Source organism: Hippopotamus amphibius, chromosome 11 (genome assembly GCF_030028045.1).
Source record: "Hippopotamus amphibius kiboko isolate mHipAmp2 chromosome 11, mHipAmp2.hap2, whole genome shotgun sequence".
NCBI classification, from domain to species: Eukaryota; Metazoa; Chordata; class Mammalia; order Artiodactyla; family Hippopotamidae; genus Hippopotamus; species Hippopotamus amphibius.
The window spans coordinates 111005710-111028928 of record NC_080196.1 but is presented as its reverse complement, the minus strand read 5'-3'; the positions used below and the strand labels follow the sequence as shown (position 1 = coordinate 111028928).

Genomic DNA, 23219 nt, shown 5'->3' with positions numbered 1-23219 from the left:
CTAAACTTAAGGTTACAATACAAGAAGCAAAATCAAATAGCTACCAATGTAATATACATTTCTATTCCTTACCAGGTCATCCCAGTGCATCTGGAAATCTTCATATGAGTGAAAAGGACAGTCAGGGGGTGTAGTGTGAAGAATACTTATTATTTGTCCCATTTTCATACTATAAAAAACAGAGTTGGTAAAGTACTATGAGCCAGTGCTTAGATATAGTTTAAGTTAATGATGTGATTTGGAAAGCATTCAAAAATTTTAGCAACTATCAATATATAAGTAATAAGCTACTCATTTGCTTCCAGTTCCTTTTTTTTAATTAAAAAAATTTTTATAATGTTTTATAATGCTGTGCTAGTTTCTACGGTACAGTGAAGTGGAGTTCCCTGTGCTACACAGCAATCTAAATATTCCCAGTTCTAAATTAACATTGTATTAAATTCTTCACAAAGAATTGTTAGGAAAAACAAAATTGAACTGATGCAAACAATATGCCAGTTATAAACACAAAATAATGACTAACACAGTGTTGCCACACAGAGGTATGCCTAGTAATTGTTAGACTTTAGGGTAAAGTCTGTTAAGAGTTGAATGAATCAGAGTAAAATCTGTGTTGCCTACCTACCTCTTCTCTACTTCAATGATCAAGTTATTATGCATATGCTATTTAAAGTTCTTTTTTCCTAATCAGGTTAAAATTTCATGCCAATAGTTATATTTATTTTAATAACAAGCCACTTTTTCCCCTGAAGATAGTACAAACTTAAAACTTAGCTCATATCAAATGATAATGAATCATTAAATAGATGTACAAGTTTATAAGGTTCTATTAATTTTATAGTTGTAATTTCATAATGAGATATCTAGAAATTTTACTGTTTTATAACTAAGTCTAATAAAAATGTAAATGTATAATAAAATTATTTTAGTAATTTGATGGCTTCTGTAAATATGACAATATTGTTTCAATACCTTTTTAAAGTTACAATTCGGTTTCAAAAATTCACAAAAATGGTTTATACTTGTGCACATACCAATGCTAAAGCAAAATAAAACTATTATATCTTGAACACACCCTAGATATTACAAATTGAAATCTCACCTTGGCAAAACATAGCACCAGTTGCTTAAAATCGAATGTCCCTCAATAACAGCATTCTTGTTAGTTTCAAAATCCTTTATAATACTCTGAGAAATATCAAATTCTCTTAGCTTTTAATAGAAATAAGATTTTAATGAGTAAGCCCTCAAAAGAATTTGGCAAGCAAAAAGAAAACATTAAAAAACAGATTACACACACAGAGTCAGTTATGAAGTAGTTTCAAAGGCTGTTACATTGAATCACACATAACCATTTTACATAAAATAATGAATGTTTCAGCTCACCCTGTTTCTCCTGTATACAGTACACCAAACATTTCATGCTTTCCCTTTTATCTTCCAAACCCAGAATTCTATTTTATACTTATCTGAACTGGTTTTCAGTTTCTTTAATTTGTTAATTTATAGGAAGCCGAATCTCTGTCCAAAGGAAGGTATCCACATTTTGTCAGAACAGCATCTTAACTAAATTAAAAAAAAATTTTTTTAACTGGAGGATGCATTAGGGAGTTATGCCTGTATCTGGTCTTTCAGAGGGGAGAGGACAAAGCCAATATTCCCACTCTCCTTTTGTATCCCTTTTCCATGTCCTGGAATGCTTTTTCCTTTCATCCTCAGGTGCCCTGTCTGTAGGGTGTTTAGGCCTGTAGGCAGCCAACAACTCGCCACTTACAGTTTTATCACCCTGGGAAGTGTGGGACATTTTCTCACAGTGAGCCAGAGATTGGAGAGACCCGAAGTGAGGTGGAAAATAAAGTATTAATGGGTGAGAGGACTGTATTAAGATTAAAGAGCACAGCTCAAACCCCTCGCCCTTAACATCATACACATCTTTTGGAGAACAACATTCTAACTTTACTTCCTGCTGCTTTTCAATGAACTCCAGCTAACCTGGCCAACTTTTTATTGCCTGGACAAGTCATAAGCATTTTAACAATGCAATGACTTAAAGCATTGCCCTCACTCTGATTTATCTGAGTTCTACCAATACAAACCTTGCGGGCCTAGATCTAGACCCTTCCCCTCCACATTCAGTGACTTATCCTTCTCTGAATTTCCATTGCATTCATTATACTAATAGAAATGGGGAGCAGGGCAGAGCAATAAACTATGGCTGTAGGAAGAGGGAGATGATAGGCACTGGTCATGTTGAAAGGACACTAAGAATGAAAAGATACCTATTGTGCTATACATGGGAGATAAATCTTGTGCTGTGATATTCTGTGCTTAAGAGATTAGTTGCCTAAGGTATATGATAAGAAAAAGATGGTCAGTGCAGAAATGGCTATGACCATTAGAAAAGACTGGCTGCAGGTGGATGAATAAACTATTTAAGGGAAAACAGAACCTGAAATCGAATTCAGAGAAGGTAGGTATCATGTCCAAATGTTTACAGTTTATGAGTTCTCACATACACCTACTTACATAGCTCAAATTTATATTCTTCTGAGTATTTTCTACACTATTCAGGGACTCAAGGCAATTGCTGCAAAGATCTCCATGATGCTAGCACTTAGTCTATACTGGTCTTTCTCAACTTAAGAGTTTTCTGAAGACCAGCAAACCACTCACCTCTTCACTATACACCCGAACAGACTCTAATTTATCTATCATTTATTAACTATTTGCATTTATTTACTTAACAAATATTTATTATTTGTTCTTATGTGAACAAACCAACATAAGAAGCAAAGGAAAGGAGTCTAAATTAGAACAATGGAAATGAAGAAAGGGAGGAAGAGATTTCAGAGACAAAGGTAGGAGATTAAAGAGTGATTGGATATAGGAAGAGAGAACCAAAGATGACCTTGAAGTCTCTGGCTGGGTAACTTACTGGCTGTTGATGCCAGTGACCAAGAGAGTAAATTCACAGGAGGAGCAGAGCTGGGGCTGGGGAGGGTGACAAGTAAATAATTCCGTTTTAGATGAAACTGGGTCTGAGAACCATTAGTACGTTCATGTAAAAGTATCCAAGAAAGGACAGATGAGCTGAAATTATACAAGGATGTTTGGGAGGTATCACTGTATAGGTTCACCACTGGAATGGGTGAGCCTGTGAAGAAGAAAAGAGGGTTGAAAACGGAACCTAGGGGTCCAGCAACATATACAGTGTGATAAGAGAAAGATGAGCCATGAATGAAAGGAGGTGGCTCTGGGGGAAAAAAAAACAGTTTCAGAGAAATCAAAAAAGAAGCTGATTTCAAGAAGGAAAGGAAGGAAGATTGTGTTGAAGTTCCAAAGGTTTCAAATATGAATTCCCTCAGACATCTCCTTTTCCACTGAACTCCTAAAGAAAAACAGTGCCTATATCGATCATTTTGACACTCTATTGCCAAAAAACCCTGATATTTAATTGTTGTGTTTTTTTCTTAATATTCATTAGGTATGTACTTCTGTAAGGCTCTATGGGACATAAAAATTTGAGCCAAGGAACCCAAGGCAGTATGATGTAAAGGAAGCATGATGGAGCATAGTAGAAAGAACAGAACGGAAGCACAAAATCTAAATCCTGAATCTATTTACCTTTATGACCTAAAGCAAGTTACTTAAATTCTATGTCTCAATTTACTCATAAAATAATAACAATAGTCATCTTATGTACACTTAATGTACTTTACCCCATTAACCTCCTAACACTGTATGAGGTAAGTATCATTACCCTCAATTTACAAGTATATTGAGATCCAGGGAGATTAAGTAACATGCCCAAAGAGGCACTGCTAATAAGTGCAGAACTAGGGACTTTAATGTAGTTCTAAGCCTACACTGAATTTCTTGGGTACTTGAATTTAACCAGTACTGAGTAAATGTTCCTTTCTGCTGGTAAGTCGTGTGTGCATGCCTTTCCTTCTGACTGAGATAAAAATTTCTCGAAGGAAAAGATGTCTTCCATCACCCCCTTGCACATATACATAATGACAACCAATAAATAGTTGCCTATGGAATAAATACAAATTTGTTTCCAGGTGCCCATTTCCCAAATTTTCCACACAATTAAATGGTCAAGGCCAACAGTTTAAGATTACCTAACGCTTTTCTGGAATATATTCCTCATGTAACTGGACTCAATTATAATCTCAATGCATTAATCAGTAAAATGGCAGTTTATGCACATAAATTTCTTTTTAAACACTTAACTGTCAGGTATGTATTGTTTTAAAGTTTAAAATAGTCTAAAATTTGATAACTGAGTAAATTATCATTTCAAAATATGTACTGAATCCATTTAAACTCTACAGATGAAGGCTAAAATCCCATTTCTCATAATGAATTATGGTGAACTGTCTTAAAATTTGCCTAGATAGGATCAAAGATCAGAATTTAGAAAACTACTATAATTTGTAGCCCACAGGAGTTAAATAGAATACAGAAACTTAGTTCAAACGTCACTTAGCTCAACATGTAAATTAGTTTTCAACTCCACTCAACCTTCCACTCATTCCACAAGTATTTATGGGAGTGACAGGTACTATGGTAGGCTTCAATGAAAATTAATAAGACACAAGCCCTTCCTTCTAAGACTTCTAAGTTTAATGAGAGATTTATGTAAAGAATATGTGATACACACGGCCAGGGAAGCACAGAGAGAGATGAGCCTTGGCAGTTGTGTAAGTCTTCACAGAGGGGTGGTATCTGAGATAAGCCTTGGAAGATGAGTGGGAAGATGAACCCAAGAATGGGCATGACAAGCTTGGAGAACAATATGAACAAATGCATGAGAGTATGAAAGACCATGTTATCTTTGAGGAACAATTAGTAGTTTGGCTACTTGAAGAGCAATGATGGGAGATGAGGCTATATATGTGGTAGATTTGGGTCAATTTGTATATTTTACTAAAGAGTTGAGATTTTTATCTTATAGATAATGGAAGCCATGGTAGATTTTTAATAAGGGGTATGAAAGTGTAGAAGATCAAAGGAGAGAGAAGGTAAATATCCTCCTCCTCATCTTTATTCCCCACTCTGGACCTATAACCAATACTAGATTTTGATAAAAGGAAAATTCAATCCAATTATCTTTTAGTCTACGTTGGAAACAAAGGTAAATAAGGCAGGACCCAGACTCTCAAAGAAATTACAACTAAGTAGGAACATGGACACGTATGAAACTAATTTTTATAGCAGTCTGGAGGTGAAAAATGACAGCAGTACGAGCTTGGACTCAGTAGCAATTCCAATTATTTATATTTTTGACTTGTCTATTGCCTCAACCTAACAAGTAATCAAAAAATTATAGAGAAATGAGCAGGGTAGCATGTGAGTTGGCCCTTAAAGAATAAGCAGAATTTAGAGCCACTCTAAACAGGGGAAGAGTCATCTGTCCTGTGCCTGGGGTTTCTCAATCTGGACACTGTTGACAGTCTGGGCTGGAAAGCTCTTTGTGGGGATAGGAGTAAGGCTGCTGTCCTGTGTACTGCAGAATAGTCAGCAGCATCCTGGCCTCTAGCCACTAAATGCCAGTAACAACAAACCTCTCCCACTTTGTGATAACCACATTTTCTCCAGACATTACAAATGTCTCATGGGGAACAAAAACTCATTTCACTCTCCACCCTTCTCTATTGGGAACCACTGTCATAGAAGAAGGAAAATAACATTGATTGAGCTATCATTAATGTGTAAGATTCTATGCTGGATGCTATAAGAATTAGCAAAATAAAAGACATAGCCTTCTACTAAGAAGGCAAAAAGTGTTATGTGTAAAAAACAGATGGAAAAAAAAAGCTATAATAATGCCAATGGTGGGGGGTGGTTATTACATTTAGTACCAGCTGAAATAGCTCTTTAACATTTGGAGGTGAAAGAAGAGGCAAGAAGTGGGTGCCGAGGTAGGGCAGGGCTGTGGAGTCTTGAATGCCACCTAAAAAGATTTTTGAGCAAGGGAATTAGATCTGTTAAATTGACAGAATGATGTTTTCTTTGGTAAACAGGTTTAGAACAATATCAATATAGCAATCATTTAATAATATGGATTTTGAGAATAAAAACTTTCTTATCACTCTTCCTGTTAAAAATTAAAACCTCTTAGCATATCATCATAATAATAAATATATTAATTATAAAGTACGTACAGCAAGGTTAATTATAGAAATAAAAACATGTGGTACCTGAGGTGGTGGCAGTCTGATTGTGTAAGCTTCTATACTTAGACAAACTTGAGTTTCTGTTACATTGATGTCTAATACTGAAAATAAAATTAATAACTGTGAACTTTCTGGAATTGTTACTCCATCCTATCTAAGTATTTTAGTAACAAAAGAAATTACTTTGACTCAATTTATTCAAGTTAGAAACTCAGTTAAAAATGGATTTTTTTCACACATGGTAAAATTTAAAAAGTCACCGTATATTGTATAATATTTGATGATCTACAGATGAGACATCTAAAAGAAGACAAAGGCATGAAACAACACATATGTGGGTTGTGTAGGGCAGGGTTATAATAAAAAAAATGAGACATCCACAATTGAGAGGAAAACTCAACAAACGCCTTTTAGAAGTCTAACATCCATTATATGTGAAAAATGAAGACTTCTTAAATTAGAAGAGGTACCATGCCATGCTTCTGCCTTCAGTAGTCTTACTAACAAATGTCCTCAAATATACTGGCAGATACATTCCAGATCTTTCAGAGCCCCAAGGCTTCTATCTTGCTTTCTTATAATTAAATTACTTATACAAGTCAGACAGTGGTACCTGGAATAAAGCATAAGGGGGCTTCTGGTATACTGGTAATGTCCTGTTGCTTGGTCTGAGAACTGGTTACAAGGACATTATTAGTTTGTGAAAATCCAATGAACTATACATCTACAATTTCTTAGTTTTGCTATACAATATTACATTCAGTAAAACTAAAAGAAAAAATTCTTTAAAAAAGTTCCTCACATGAGTGAGGAATTTTGCTCTCCAAAACTGTTATCTTTAATCTCTGACAGCTGTAGTCTCCTGACAGTGTTTGGGGACGAAACTAAATTTAGGTAATGAACCCATTCATCCAGAGCTAAAGCACAGTGACTGCCACTGTCCAACTTAAACATAAAACCATAACAAGCAGGGCAAATAGGCTTCAGTTGATCAACTCAGATTGAATAGTTTTGATTACAGGTGCTAGTCCAAGGTTTAAGGCTATGGCCAAACGGTGGTGAAAGCTACCGTGATTGACAATACTGTCTACTTGGCTCAGGATTTCCCCCATCTGCTATCTCTGGACTACTGTTAGGAACATGTCTACCTGCAATACAGCCACGCACATCAATGAAAGAATTAGATTAGACCACATTGTAAAGTGTGTATTTTAGATCACCTGTGTCTCTTTAGAAGAAGAGAAGAAGAGTTATGTACTCATAAGAAATAAAGTTTTTACTTACAACAGCACTAAAGAATTCTTATGATACAGCTCTGGAAACAATACATTATAAATGCCTGTAGAATTAAACCCCTTTTTAGTCATAATTTTCTTTAAGTAGAGGAATTAAAAATATAGCTTTTATTTCAATTAAGAGAAGTGAATTTTTTTTTCTCATGTAAGTAGAATATACGTATTTTGAACCAGAGGTGATTTCCTAAGTGAAACTGTGGTTATCACAATATCTGATTAAATTCTGATATAACCTAATCATCAAGATTTTAATAACCCAACATTTTGTAGAAATCTTTAAAGAACTCTTATTATATTAATGTTTTATCTATTAACTTACGCATTTTTACTTACCAACAGCACTTTGCTTTCCCATCTGAGAAAGAAATTCTCTTCCTTAAAAAATTCATAGGATATGCCATATTATTAAAACTCATAAATCATGCTTAATATAACCTTCTTATGTAAAATTATCAAAGCTATGGAAAACGACTTAAAATGCAGTTTTATACAAACGAATATCTGATGACAGTTCAAAAAAATATAATCACTTAAAAAGTATCTCTTCAATTAAAAGGACAGAAATACCCAATTCCTCCCTCAAATATTTATTCTTGGTATAAAATATTTAGAAAACAGACCTCAACACAAAATTTGAATAAACTTTTGGTTCCAACAATACTGGCAATTTGTGTTCATTTTATTATAATGGTACATAGCTTATATTTATTTCTTTTTGAACATCAAGTATTCTATAATAAAGACTTTTTTTTTTTCAAAGATACACTAGGAGGCATCTGGATATATCCCAAAGTAGGAAGATGACATTTATGTTGATGTGGGCTTGTTTGAGAATGCTTGGTTGGGGCTATGCTTTAAAAACCATTCCCTAAAAATAATATATCTTAAAATTAAAAACAGATGTACATAACAGAAGTAATCTAGTTCAGAAAGCCCCAATGATGGAAAAAGATAAAGTCACCTTGTATCAAGAGATGGCCAGCTTTATTCCAGGCTGGAGCAAGTCTAGCCGTGAGTGAATATGAAAGGCAGTTTTGAAGAATTACAGGAATTACTTGTTGTGGAGCCTCCACCTAAAAATATTAAAGCACAAAATATGGGCAAGTTCACAGCAATTGTTATGTCCCTATAAACTCAAAGAAAATGTCTGTGTTCAGATCACCACCTAACAAACTGGGCTATCCTGGATATAAGTTATAGTCACCACAGCTAATCCTACCTGGTTCTAAAGTTAAAGAAGTATTAAAGTACATTCACTTTGCAACTATGACTATAATGGCCAAATTCTACGTGCTTATCCTGGCTTAATAAGCCTAAACTTTTGGAGCTCCTGTGCTAGAACTTTAAACTTTACTTTGTATTCTGCTCTACACAAAGGAAACAAGTCCAGAACTATATAGTAATATTTTTTTCATTATTGTTCACTCTAGTTCAATATCAGAAAAACAATTAAATGTTTACATGGGCACACATGCAACCAGCAGAGTATCTCTACTTGTACAGAATTTCTAAAGATCAGATGAGTATCCCAGCATATTGATTAAAGGGGGTTTCCAGGCTGCAGTGCAGGAAGGGGAATCCTGGATGAGGCAGTGGGCTCCCTGGGTTGAGCAGACAGAACTGAGAGTCCAGGGAAGCCAAGGGAGCTAGAGTTTGGGGGGCAAAGTATTGAGAGAAGAGAGCTGCACAGAGAGAAAACTCTGAGATCAGCAGAGTCCCTCCTTGAGTATTCAGTTGCATATGGAATAGCACATGAATGTGAGGAAACTTCTCAGAGCTGTTTTCTATACAAACATCCTTGCAAATATAACCCCAAAGAAAACACCACCACTGCCTTTGCTAGCAAGACATGCAGAAAAGTGAGAGAGCCAAGGAGAACTGCCACCCAGTATGTAAGGAGGGAATTATTTCCTACTTTAAGATTGCCAAGGGCAGGAAGTTTATCTGGTTCATAGCTTTATCTTCAGAAACAAGTAAAGTGCTCAGCTCAGTATATTACAGATGTTCAATAAATATCTGCTGTGAGTATTATCATGTAGAAAGTAGCCATATAAAGAAAATTGAGCATCATCATAAAGGCTCAACAAGGGTGAGAAAGTACTGCTTTCCCACAGATTGTGAATGATGGTTAAAACCAGCTTTCAGGTTATTCAAACATTTCTCAGGGAACTGCAAAGCATCTCTGGGTTTTACTGAGACATTATCATTCTCCTAGAACTTAAGGAAAGCATCTCATCTTGGAGATAACCAAAAACCTTACTATCCCAAATCCCACTAGGAACAGAGGCCAGAAGTGATGCCTGGATGGACTGCTAGAATAATCAAGGATGCAGTGCCTTGGAGACCCATACAGAGACATGAAGGAAGCTGCAGTAATGCCTTAGTAACTGAGACATGAGAGGTGCTCAACTCCAAGTATTCATTTTTTTCCTTTGCTAAGATCCAGACACATCACCATGGGGAATACAATCTATATTGTTTTGTTCCCTTACTTATCAGCTATATGATTGTGGACAATATTTTCACCTCTCTGGGTTTCATTTTATTCATCTGTAAAAATGGGGATATTCACTTCTTGGAAGATATAGATGATAAATGAAATTATGCCACATAAAATGCCTGCAAGAAGGTACCCAACAAAATTAAGCCTCTTCCCTTCTTTCTCTACTAAATGTGCACAAAATAATTGTTCTGGGAAAAAAATGTTGGGTTCTTTCACATGCATAGCAGTAACTTATGAGAAAGATACTCCAATTTTTGTTTAGTGACAAAAGAAGCTGAATACAAAATCAATATAAACAACATTTGGAATTATTGTACTTTTTAAAACTTACCTTAGCTCCATATTTTTCAATATAGGCATTAAGTTTTCCAGCTTTATAAAATGGTATCTATTAAAAAAATCCACATTTATAAAAAGGACAACATATATTATTAAATAATGCACTACATAAAGAATTTAAACATTTTACAGTAAAGCACAGCAGAGGGTCATCATCCTAATAGTTTTTATGCCCTGAAGAATGAAGCAGGTGATAATCATTCTCTTTCTGAACTAGAATCTGTGGGTACATTCCAAAGAGAGGAAAGCCTTTCTGGGAGTGACCTGAATCCAGAAACCACATAAAGGAAAAGACCAATACATTTCATATAATAAATATTTAATACCTTTCTTAATAAACAATAATTTCTTAGACATGAATAAGGGAAAAATGGACACAAGTGGAAGATAAAGTTTAAAAGGCCAAGGTGTTCCAACTAACCAATGAAAGAAATAGAAATTAAAAGATATTATTTTTAACCTAACAAATTGGCAGATATGCAAAGACTGCTAATATCCAGTGTTTATGAGGATGCTGAAATACAAGTTCTCTCATACACTATTTATTAAATGTAATCTAGTACAAGCTTTTCAGAGTGCAGTTTAGCAGTATGTAGGTTATAGTTTAAAATGTGCTGCAATCCAACATCTAAGAATTTAACCCACAGAAACTACCAGATAAATAAAAATGATATAATTTCCATGCTTTCTGAATACTGCTTGTAACAGCACAAGAGTAGAAACTCAGAGGAGCTTTAGAAGGTAATAAATTATTATATACTCATACAAACAAATATTTCACAGCCTTAAAAATGAGTAAAATATATATACTGACACAGAACTATACTCAGGAGAGGCTGTTAAACAGGAAGTAAAAGGTAAGTTTCAAAACAGTTACGCATAATAATCCCATTTTCTATTTTAAATATTTCTGTAAAATATTTTTTACAGCATGTAATATCTTTGTAAGAAAGTAAAACAGATGGTAACTTTCCTCTTATTCTTGCTAAGATTAGGATACTAGAATTTACTAGAATTCTAAAACAACACCCTCCTCATTTCATAAATTTTTCAGGTAGAAAAGAACACAAGAGACATGATGGTCTACTTGTTCATCAACAGCTTGTGCTTCTTAAAAAGCAAATTAAGGATGAGAAGACTAAAGATGGACATACAACCATAAAACCTAGAAGAAAAATAAAAGATCTGAAGCTTTTGAAGGGTCTGTCAGCATTGTTAATAAATATTGATTTCACTGGATTCTGTAGAATTAAAATCTCAGAATAAGAGGATTTTCAGAAAGATTTTTGACAAAAAATCTCAGGATAAAATAACTTTTATAAAGATTCGTGGTACTTCATTTATCATTCCCAATTATATACAACACTGGAAAATATATTTCTTGTTCTTGTTTTACTAAGAAAAAAATTTTTAATGAAATTTCCAAATTAAAAAATACCATTGACCTAAGTCCTTTAAAAACAATTGGAATGAGAAACTTCTTTTACATTAAATGTAATTCTAAAGAATAAAATGTAAGAAAAGGATTAAGTCTGTGTTGTCTTAAAAATTATGCTGTAACATGTTTTATTCATTAATAATCTTTATTTTAACATTAATGACAGAGAAAACTAAATATGCATTTAGAGCCATAAAAATGGATCCTAAACATCAGGTATATCAAAGTTAATGTCTGTTAATGGTTTGATCAGCTTACAACACAATGCAATTTGTCTTTATAAGCCATCTTCAATTTGAGCTATAATTAATACCTCAACTAATTTTTATCAATATTGCTCCTAATTAGTAATAATACTTTATAAAATGTTAAAATACTAACCGCCATCACCACCCAAATTTGGGTAAATATTCCGGGCACAGGTGATGCAAGGATATCTTGGTGCAAAAACAGCAATTGCCTGTGGAGATGAAATGTATTAATTTTAAAATGGACTGACTACTCTGTTTTTACTTTATCAGAACAATTAAAAATTGCTTAGTTCCAATCAAAAGTTTAAGTTTCTTCTAGGCAAGGACTGTATTATAGATTTCTGTATTTCTCCCCACACTTAGCATGGTACCTTGAACATTGTAAGCAATCAGCCAAAATTTGAATTAAGAGAATTACAAAGTTTTACATATGATATTAATATGAAAACTTGCCCGTGCATCTGTTTCCTAGCCTCTTTCATCTGTGAACCAAAATTTCTCTCTTAAAACTCCATTTCTAACTTAAGTATACACTTGGAAACTCTAAGCACTGTGAAGAATCCAGCTCTTTTACCTCTGGTTTCTTCAATTTTCTTTTTTTTTTTTCTTTTTTTTAAGTGGTGGTCAGAAGCACTGGAGGAAAGAGTCTAAGGATTCACCCATCAGTGAAGTTATCAACTACTTCAGTGTTAGGACTATTGACTAGATTCTTTTCCTTCAAAAAGGAATTTTTTTCCAAGCCAGAATGAAGTGGGTAGTGGTTTTAGTTTAGTATTCAAAAGCCACATGAACAACAATCATTACAATTCAAATTACCATCAATAATTTTGTTGGAAAAGATGGGAAAAACACAAAAGGGAATAGAGATGGAAATATAAAATTTTTCAAAATTACTAATCATCAAGGAAACAAATTTTAAAAACCAGAAGTGCGTGTCTGTGGGGTTACATCAAAAGGTGAGATGGGTCAACCTGTTTCTGGTGGCCTCATCTTTGTTGTAACTGTGGTACAGCAGGCTTCTGCAAGGCCGGCCTTTGTCTGACACAACCAGGTCTCATACAACTAGGTCTCTGTTCTCTGTTCCAGCCTCTTTGTCAGTTACTGGAATGATGAATGAAAATACCCCTCTCTATGGGCATGACCACCTTCAGTATGAGGATGAAGAGCAGAAAATCCCTCAAGGTTTTGTACTTACTTGTTTCCCAAAGGGGTCACAAGTAAATGCTCAATGGGTATCAAACTATACCCCAGCAGGAAGGGTACAAACTCCTGTATGCATTTGAATGGGAAAATATACAGTAGGCAGAAGAAAAGTTTTATAAATAAGAGCAAAATGGAGGACACCCCAAGAGTGTCTTATTTCTGGCCCCTAGCAATCTTATAAGTGTTTGTTCCTCTCCAAGAAATTACAGTTACAGATATAATCTTGTTACGTATTCTAAGAGTTCTTCTTTTGAGTGCCTCAAACAATTTAAGGGACTAAATAAATACATGGTGGGTCCTCAGTAATCACAGTGTTATACTTTAGGCTTCAACTAAACTTTTTCAAAGACTATCTTGGGTCAGATATTTCAAGATAGTTCTTGGAGAAATACTCTTCAGAAATACTCTTATATCGACTTGAAAATTTAAAAATCATATTAATCTAAAATGTTTACAGTATCTCCTAAAATGCTTCATAAACAGTAGGTACTTTGTAAATATTTATTAATTACTATCTCTATGTTTTGGGAGCCTGATTTCATCAATGTCTATAAAATTTTTAATTTAAAATATCACACAAGAAGTCACAAATATAAAAACTCAACAGTGAGACAGTCTATCTCAAGTATTTTAAGTCCTCCCCTAAATGTAATTCAATATACCTGGTCAGAACAAAACTGAATTCCTTTATTTTAAAATTACATAAACAGATTGAGTAAATGAGTATTTTGCTTTAAAGGAGATAATACTATAGCTCTTATATAGTAGCTCTTTCTTCTCAAAAAGTTTAGAAAGTCTTAGTTATAAGATGTGTTTTTTTACCTGCATATCTTCATTTGTTTACTCCTAATCTCAGTATCTGCGACTCCACTACTCAACATTACCCTGACAGCACAGAGTTTGTGTAAATCTGGAAGTGTGACGAAGAACAGTGACTGCTGCCTAGAATCATTCATATTTTCCTGTTGACTGAATGTCTCAGTAATCAGGCCTTTAAAAACAAACAATAAAACGGTAGTAAACTATTTTACCAATAAGGTTTCAATACCAACCTATCACAGAATATCTGAAATGGTGTTGGTATAAGATGATAAAAACAAGTTAGCAAACATCGGCAGTTAAATATTGCTGACACTTAACCTTTGAGGTTTCCTAATGATAATCTAGAATTTGGGGGTACAAGTTTTATTAGGATGTTATTCACATAATATACTATTTATCTATTTAAAGTGTACGCTTAAATGGTTTTTACTGTATGCATAGAGTTGCAACCATCACAATGCATTTTACACTTCTGTCACCCCAGAATTTTAAACCTGCAGTTCTACACAACAAATAGAATAATTTGAGTACAAATAACACACCCCCCACCCCCAGTGATGTGTATTAAATGCCTACAGTATTCTGAGTACTAGATGTGTTTCTACCATATTGTCTTTATCAATATTTAACAAATTCCTTCTAAAGTTTCTGGCTATTCTGAAGTTTCATTTTGTTTTCAGGAAAATGAAATCTTTCCTATGACAATAATAATTTTTAAAAAATCAAAATGTAGAGCAAAGTCTTCTGTTGTTTCAGGTTATCTCTATAAAGCACTTCAAAGTTGAAGAATACATTTTTCATCATTTTACACAAAAGAAAATGTTTACTGAGATCTCTAAATTTTTATCTAGTTTTCTTTTCCACTAATTATCTGGCTTTCAAACTTCTGTGTGGGACACATTTTACAGTTGATCATTAACAGGGCATACCTTTGGAGTCTATCTTACGTATAACAGAAGAAAAACTGCAATGTAAAAGTAAAGCATATGATTTAAGCTCAATTTCTCTAGGGTACACAAATACATCCAGGGAGGGTAAATGGGATTCTAGTACTTCAAATTTTTAAACATCCACATATTTTCTCTCTTTAAGAAGAAAAGTAATAACATATCAGTCCTGCAATCTGGAGTGTGACCAGCCTTAGGTCTGATCTCAGTAACCAATGCCTTTCCTGGTGCCAGGTGCAGGATGGTGGTGATGCACTTCTGGCCTCCACACATCTTTCTCACTCAGGTACCATGGTGCTTGAAATTTTCACCATTAAAATCACTTAGTTCTTTTAAAAGTGGAAGTAGTTTTAGAATGATTAACACAAAGTCACACAAGGTGCTAGATACCTAATCAAGATGATTTCTGATATTAAAAATAGAAACATTTCTTCCTTCTCTGCTTTTCTACTCTTTCCTATGTAAATACTGTTGCGAATTTTTTTTAAAAAATGAAGTACAAAGTTTCAAGGCCAATACAATCTACTTCACAATTTTGCTAAAATTCACTTCCTCTGCAGTGTTTTAGTAAAGGGCGTCCATAATGCAGTAAAATTTGAAACAAAGAACTGATTATGGCTTGGGCCCAGAGGTGCAACGGTGCATATTCTAATGAAAATAGGTCAAAAACATGGGCAAAAGTTAGAGATTTGTTACTTTCATTTCTAAAGCACATTCCCCACTAAAATTACTTTCTGCCTCATTTTTCCTTTAAAAGCTTACAGCAAAGTCACCAAGAAATTCCCGTGAGATGTCCTCCCCTTCTGTTGTCAATCTTCAAAGACTGATCAGAAAATTGTACGTAAACAACACTGACCTGTTCAGGAATAGGCGAAAATTAATTTAATTTTATTATTTAGAATTACATTAACGCAATTTTTTTCAGTTCATAATTGGCAAAACATCCAAATAAAAAGTTTGCTTTCTTTTCCAAGATTGTATAAAAACTGCACTGTCAGGCTCAAAACTCAGATATATATAACACATACGGATGAACTGTTACCTTACTGCTCAGAGAAGAGCATCTTTCACATCCAAGCTGACAAATGGAAAACTTGCTGACTACAAAATAAAATGCTGACCACATTTCTGTCCTGGTGGTCAGTGTTACCAATAAGGAACAGGGACCTACAAAGTGCTCCATTTGATGACTCAAAACCCCCAGAAAACCAAACTCATTGCGGGCCCCAGGCTGTGAAGTCAGTGACCTGCCGTCTAAGCAACTCCATTATTTCTCCCCCCAGCGGGGCCCTGGGCGGGAAAAGCCAGCCTGGGGGTGGGGCTCACGCCGCCCCACCGCGGGCTTCCAAGGTCCACAGGCAAGTTTCCTCCCCCCGCGCCTCATTTTCTCACACAGCGTGGAACTGGTGGAAACATCTCCTAGGCCTTTATTTAGCTTAAGTACCTTATTGAAAAGGAGATCCTATAAATTACTGATAAAATAAGATGCTCTAATATTGGAACCTGTGGGCCTTCGTGAAAGAAGAAATCTCTGTCCTTTTTCTTTTCAAAAGCTAGAACCAGCTCTTCATGACGCGCGTCCTGTCAAAGCGACACCTTCAACGCCGTCACCTCCTGAGGCGGACGCACGAGCCTCGACCTCCCCCACTCGCTCTCGCCGTCTCTGCCTCCCTCAAGCAGCTGTCTGCCGCGCGACGCCAGACCCACCTCAGTCTCCCGGCCCTCTCTCCTCGGCGTCCTCCCCCCCGGCTCTGGGGTCCCGCTCCCAGCATGCCCCGCGACCCCAGCGTTTCCCTCACCCCAGCGCCCCCAGCATGCCCCGCGCGCCCCCAGCATGCCCTGCGCGCGCCCCAGTTTTTCCCGCCAAAGCTTTTGACAACCGCTCTGCTGGGCCGTTGTCTGCGGTTCCCTGAGAGAAGAGGCGGCAGTGGCGCCGGTGGGGCCCAGCGGCCGGCCCTCGCTACCTTCCAGAGAGAGGTAGATGCGTCCGCGCAGGGTGGCTGCTGGGAAGCCGCAGGTGCCGAGCCCCGCACTGACCGCGCTGACAGGCTGGCCGGCCTCGTGCGCAAGTCGGCCCCCCGCGTGCCCTGAAAGTCCGGCAGTGGAGCTTCCTGAGCGCGGCGGCCTGCAGCGAGGCGTGGAGCAGAAGCCCGGCCCAAGGGCTCGTTCACAGGTATGTATTAAGCGCCTGCTGTGTGCTCGCAGCTTTTCTAGGAGTTAGTGATGGAGCATTGGGCAGACAACATTCCCCGCCCTCGTGGAGCTTACGTTTTACTTCAGGGTTGGGGGATAGATTAATAAGATAAATGAGCCAAATGTTGGTCTGGGAGGTGGTGACAGGTGCACCGGGACAGGGAGACGGAGTGTCGGGAGGCCTGCTGGAGAAGGTGGCCTGGAGGCCGGGAAGGAGATGGCAGCGGGCGGCCACGCGGGTGTCGGGGGAGGACGTTGTAAGGGAGGGAAAAGCGAGTACGAAGGTCCGAGGCGGGAGGGCCACCAGCTGGCTGCGGTGGAGCTGGAAGGAGGAGCAGGGACCTGAGGCCTGGGGGTTAAAGCGCGCCAGACACTGCTAGGCTTGCTAAGGAGGGCACACTGTAACGGGCGCGCTCAGGCGCTGTGCCGAGAACGGATTGAAGGGAACAGAGGGACAGGGAGGAGTTGGGAGGCAGTGGCCGTGGCCCAGGAGAGAGACAATGCGGTGGGATCACGGCAGAGGCACTGGAGGGGAAGAGATGGGATTGCTCTGGGAAAACCCTTTGAAGTTAGGTCTAATAGCCTTTGGATACGCATTGATGTGGAGTATGAGAGTTAAGCCTAACTCCAGGGCCTTCGTACTAAGGGCTTGCCATTAACTGAAGGGGAAGACTGGGAGGAGAAAGTTTGTGGATGAAAATAAGGAGGAGTTCAGTGGGACACGTCGACTTTGAGAAGTGAAGAGGAGAAGTTCTGGGAAAGATCTGTATGTAATAGGTGATATTGAAAATCATGAGACCAGAACAGATCTCGAAGAGCATGAAAGAGCAGAAAGAAAGAAGTCCTCGTACTGAATCCTGGGAGACTCCAGTATATGTTCAGGGAGATGAGGAGGAAGCTCATGAGTGGAATGTCAGGAGTTTTTATTAAGTTAGAGGAGATTTGCGGCTTTTCAGCCTCACATCTTACCAGGTTTGAGAAGTGAAAGAGTAAAAGAATGAGATTTTGTATTGTGTTTAATGTTTGATCTGTAATTTACTTATTTTATCTGAAAAATGAGTTTTGGCAAAGAGGAATGTTTCTAGACATCCTAACTTGGTAACAAAGAGCTCAATACTTAAACATTGTTTGGTTGCTTAACCACAACAGTGAGATCATAGTAAGTGACTAATTATCACAAGGTTCATGAGAAAAATCAGCTTCCTATGACAGTTTACATCAAACATCCAAGTACTAAATAGTCCAGTTCTCTTCATATAAAAGGTGAAATGTACAGCTTATATTTGGATCTTGATTTAAATAAATTATAAAAACTATGTATGAAGCAGAAATTTGCATACTCTGTACATTTAATTGTTCTAAGGAACTATTTTCTAGATGGCAAAATAACAGATACTTATAAGATCCTTATTTCATAGACATATAGAAATATTTATGAAACGACATATGTGGGATTTGCTTTAGAATGATCCCATGGGAGATGTGGGTGGTGATAATGAGGAAACAGAGTTGGCCATGTTTTGATAATTGTTGAAAATGAGTGAAGATTCCTATTATTATCTATGCTTTTATGTATTTTACTATCTTCTCCACTTTTGTGGTGTGTTTGTTTAAACTTTTCTATAATAAAAAGCTGTAAAAAATTTTTTGTTTTTCAAAAGTAAAATAAAGTGAAGATACAGGCAACAAATTGGGAGAAGATATTTTCATAAAAGTAACCCACAAGTGATTAGTTTCCAGATTATATAAAGAACTCTCACAAATCAATTAGAGTAAGACAGTCATAGAAAAAAGCACTAAAGTCATGAACAGGTATTATGCAGAAAGAAGAAAAAGAATGGCCTATAAGCCTATGAAAAGATACTCAACCTTATTAAATATCAAATCCAAATAAGACCACAAAATACCATAGTATTGGCAAAATTCTAAGGGCTAGTAAGGATGCATAATAAATCTTCCATACACTGTTGGAATGTAGGATTGTAAATTTGAAAATAACGTGATTTAATCTTCTGAAGTTGAATATTAACATACCCTTAGACTTAGAGATTCCTTATATACATTTCCCCTAAAGAGACTCTTGCATATGTGTACCAAGAAATATGTTTGTAACAGCATTGTTTGTTGAATAAAACAAATAACTGCAAAAATTAAAGAAAACCCCAAATGTTCAGGGACAAGGGAACAGATAAATTGAATTATATTTACATAATTGGATATTATACAGCAAAGAAAAAATAATGAACTACATTTATATGCAACAATATGGATAAAGATTTCAAAATTAAAATGTGAACATATCATAAGTACAGTAAATCCCCTGCATACAAATGAGTTCCGTTCCAAGAGTGCATTCGTAAGTCCAATTTGTTTGTAAGTCCATCAAAGTGAGCCTAGGTACCCAACTAACATAATCAGCTATATAGCACTGTACTGTAATAGGTTTATAATACTTTTCACACAAATAATACATAACAAACACAAAAAATGAAGAAAACGTTTTTAACCTTACGGTATAGTACCTTGAAAAGTACACTAGTACAGTACAACAGCTGCATACAGGGCCTGGCATCAAGTGAACAGGCAAGAAGAGTTACTAACTGGAGGAAGGAGAGCAGATGGGAGATGGTGGAGATGGAATATCAACAATATGAAACTGCAAGCTTCAATTTCACTCATGCCTAACGATAGCACAGATTCTGATTCCTTGCTGGATTCAATTCTATCTACCCTCTTGAAAAAATGATCCAGTGATGTCTGCGTAGTAGCTCTTTTTTTTCTCATCAAAGATGACATGGTAGCACTGGATTGCATTCTGAATGGCTGCTGCAACCTTCGGGTACTGTTCTACATTCAGGTCCTATGCCTCAAAAACTAACAGTGCCTCCTCAAAGAAAATCCCCTTGCCATTTCCTGCCTTGTGAATCTCTTTGGTTCTTCAGTTACTTATCTCTCTTCATCCTTTCTCTGGGCCTCCAATTCTGTCAGGTCTTCATTAGTAAGCTAATCACTTTGCACAGCAACAGTACTGTACAGTAAAGCACACAAAAGCACAATCACTTGTAGAGGATGCACACATGTGACAGTGTATGCCAGACACATGAACTAAGTTACGTGATTGGACATGGAAATGCACGTTTGCATCTTTGAATGTTTGCAACTTAAAGGTTCATTATGTAGGGGACTTATTGTAAAACTTTGATGGTTTTTTGAAAATGACCACCCTTATATACCTACCACCCAGATCTGAAAATAGAACATTACCTGTGTCTAGAAAGTACTCCTCATGCCCTCTCCCAGCCATGTACCCACTTCCTCTAAGGTAACTACTATCACAACTGCTAACACCATAAATTAATTTTGCTTGTTTTGAAAACTTATATTAATGGAATCACACAATACAGACTCTCTTGTGTCTAGCTTCTTTTGTAAATGTTATGTTCATGAGATCCACCCCTTTTGTTGAGGGCAGCAGTATTTTATTCACTTTAATTGCTGGCTAGGGCTCCACTGTGTGTACATAGTTATCCTCGCAGAAGCTGAAGGACAATTAGATTGTGTCCAGCTTAGAATTATTATGAAGAATGCTGCTAAGACCATTCTTGATCATTTGTTTTGTATTTCCTTCTATTCAATATGGATGAATTTTTAAAACATAATTTTGAATGGAGAAGAAAGTTCCAGAAGACTACATACAGTATAATACCATTTTTATAAAGCTCAATAGTTCTCCAAGAAAGCTGAATAAGTTGTTTGTTGATCTATTCATATGTGCAGAACTATTTTTTTACTAGGCAAGAACACGATGAGTACAACCAGGATGATAATACTTTGGGGAGGTAGAGGACGGGGTATGGGAGGAGCCACTGGCCCCACACCAAGCGACGGGTTCACTGGTACTCATTTATAGTACTGTTCTTCAAAATATATATGCACATCCATTTATATGTATAAAACATTACATCATAATTTTCAATTAACAAAAAGCCACAAAATTGTTATCGGGCCAGTAAGAATTTTTTTGCAGGGACAAACTTTGCTCACAGGGTACATTTTGATGACAAGCTTGTGGGCAAGCTTATTCAATTTTCCAGGTATATGAGTTACTTAAGTTTCCCTTTATCTCATGCACAGGCATTCAAGATGGGAAAGGATCCTCTTAAAGGATTCCACCCACTAGTTCAACTGTATATATCTCTATTATGAAAATAAAGATTGTTGAATTGTGTTAAATCATATTTAAACTGTCAGGACACGTAAAGATTAGGACATATTTTGTGAGTAGCTAAGTAACACATGAAAATGATGGTCATTTCTCAGGAAAAATTAAAGATCTGAAGGGAAAGAGTCAGATCTTCAGACAGGAAACTGGAACTAAGATGACAAGATCTAGATGGGCCGTTAGGGTTGGGTTCAGCATGAACCTTGGCTTGGAATTTGAAGAATTTGGATGTCTAAGACTGTATTTATGGGTAGAGTATAATCAACTGCCCTCAAACATATAGAGGGAGTCCCTAAAAAGGGTCCTCACTGGGTATGTACCTCACAATCACTTGAGATTTGACAGACAGACTTTTCAAATTTGCATCACTTCTTAATTTATTAAAGGCAAGTGAACTATGTCAGGCTCTCATAGTGGAAAATTCATTTGTTATCCTTTAGCAACGCTCACTTGAATATTCTGGCCCTGCTGTAAGAAAGCAAAGAAAGGGCTCTTTATCCACACTTATGCCAGAGTGTCAAGGAGAGTCGCGTAGTGGTATCAGCAATCAGTGAGAGAATCAGGGAAAGAAGGATATGGAGGGATGCAGTTGCATACCTAGAAATGAATGTTACTTCCTTCTAGCTTCAGCCCTAGAGGTCCTAGGTGGTATTTTTTTTCTGGTAGATAGCTGTGTTTCTGATATGAGGCTCCCAGCTTTCAATAACTCTGTTGTCCTCTCCGTTATTCATGTGACTTGTACACTTATGTGGCTGCATTGAGCACTTTGGACTGGTGTTAGATCCACACATTCATTTTAAACTATTTTCATGCTGCTGCTGCATGCAGCTTTTCCTCTGTTTCCTAGACTGGGAAAGAAATAAAACAGTTTTAGTAGTGTTACCGAACCAGGTTTGTTTGTCTGACATGCAGCAAGCCAACCACTGAGACCCTGAGGTTTGCAGTAGAGAAAGGGTTTATTCTCGAAGCCACCAAGTGAGGAGATGGGAGAACAAATCTCACATCCACTTCCCCAAAGGCAAGGGACCCGGGATATTTATGGGATAAAGCTGAGGTGTTGGAAGCATGAGGAGTGTTAGGAAAGGTAACTGGAGACAAGAAAAAGGTGAGGTAATCATCGTTGTGCAACTAAGCTATGGGCTTCTTCTTGGGACACGTGCTCAGAAAATGGTGGCGTTAGCATGTTCTGAGAGTGGAGTTTTGGGGCTTCTGAATCAGAAGGTTACCATGTGGACACTTCCGCCATCTTAACCAGTCTTAACTGGCTGGAGCTTGAACTGGACACAGCTGACTCCTAGTTTGTAATAAACAGCTTGGGGAAACATTTCTTATTATTTAGGCTATGTGATACTTGAAGACCAAGTTAAGTTTTTGTAAAAACAATTAAAGGAAGCTTGGTCAGTGACGGCAGGTTACAGGTGTAATGGATCTAACTAATGATTACCCCTGGTTTCAGTAGATGTCCTGGGAAAAGTTAAAAACTTGGCTAATAACCTTTGCTAGGTGACAGATGAATTAATCCACATTTCTTAGTACGATTGTAGTGTAATTATGATTTTCCAAGTACTTACATGCCATCTTCTATATCACATTTATACCCTTATCCATTCAAAAATATTTATTGAGCATGTGCTGAGTGTCAGGCACTGGAGATACAGATGTGACAAACCATTCCTGTTCTTGAACCAGTGAGAAAGACAGACACACTTGACCGATGATGTAGTGAGTGCGTGATAGCCATGATTGGGGAATAAAGAAGCAGAGAGGGCACTGCTTGGAGGGGAAGGGTATGGTCAGCACATACCTCCTCCACAGTTGACT

General features: G+C 36.9%; 1 protein-coding gene across 4 annotated transcripts in view; it reads right to left on the bottom strand.

Annotated features, from left to right (window-relative positions):
• The window catches only part of C11H18orf63 (chromosome 11 C18orf63 homolog), a 40846-nt gene that overhangs the window by 14432 nt on the left and 3195 nt on the right, over nt 1-23219 (bottom strand). Inside the window, exons 1-8 of one of the 4 annotated variants that reach the window (XM_057700645.1) lie at nt 14037-14170; nt 12142-12220; nt 10315-10371; nt 8442-8553; nt 7814-7855; nt 6210-6286; nt 1103-1212; nt 73-169 (exon numbers count right to left, since the gene is read on the bottom strand). In XM_057700645.1, the coding sequence (XP_057556628.1) occupies nt 73-169; nt 1103-1212; nt 6210-6286; nt 7814-7855; nt 8442-8553; nt 10315-10371; nt 12142-12220; nt 14037-14170 (708 nt within the window). Of the gene's footprint in view, nt 1-72; nt 170-1102; nt 1213-6209; nt 6287-7813; nt 7856-8441; nt 8554-10314; nt 10372-12141; nt 12221-14036; nt 14171-19164; nt 22247-23219 lie in introns of those variants that run through there. The other 3 variants (XR_009048183.1, XR_009048182.1, XR_009048181.1) reach the window with 3 other exon arrangements.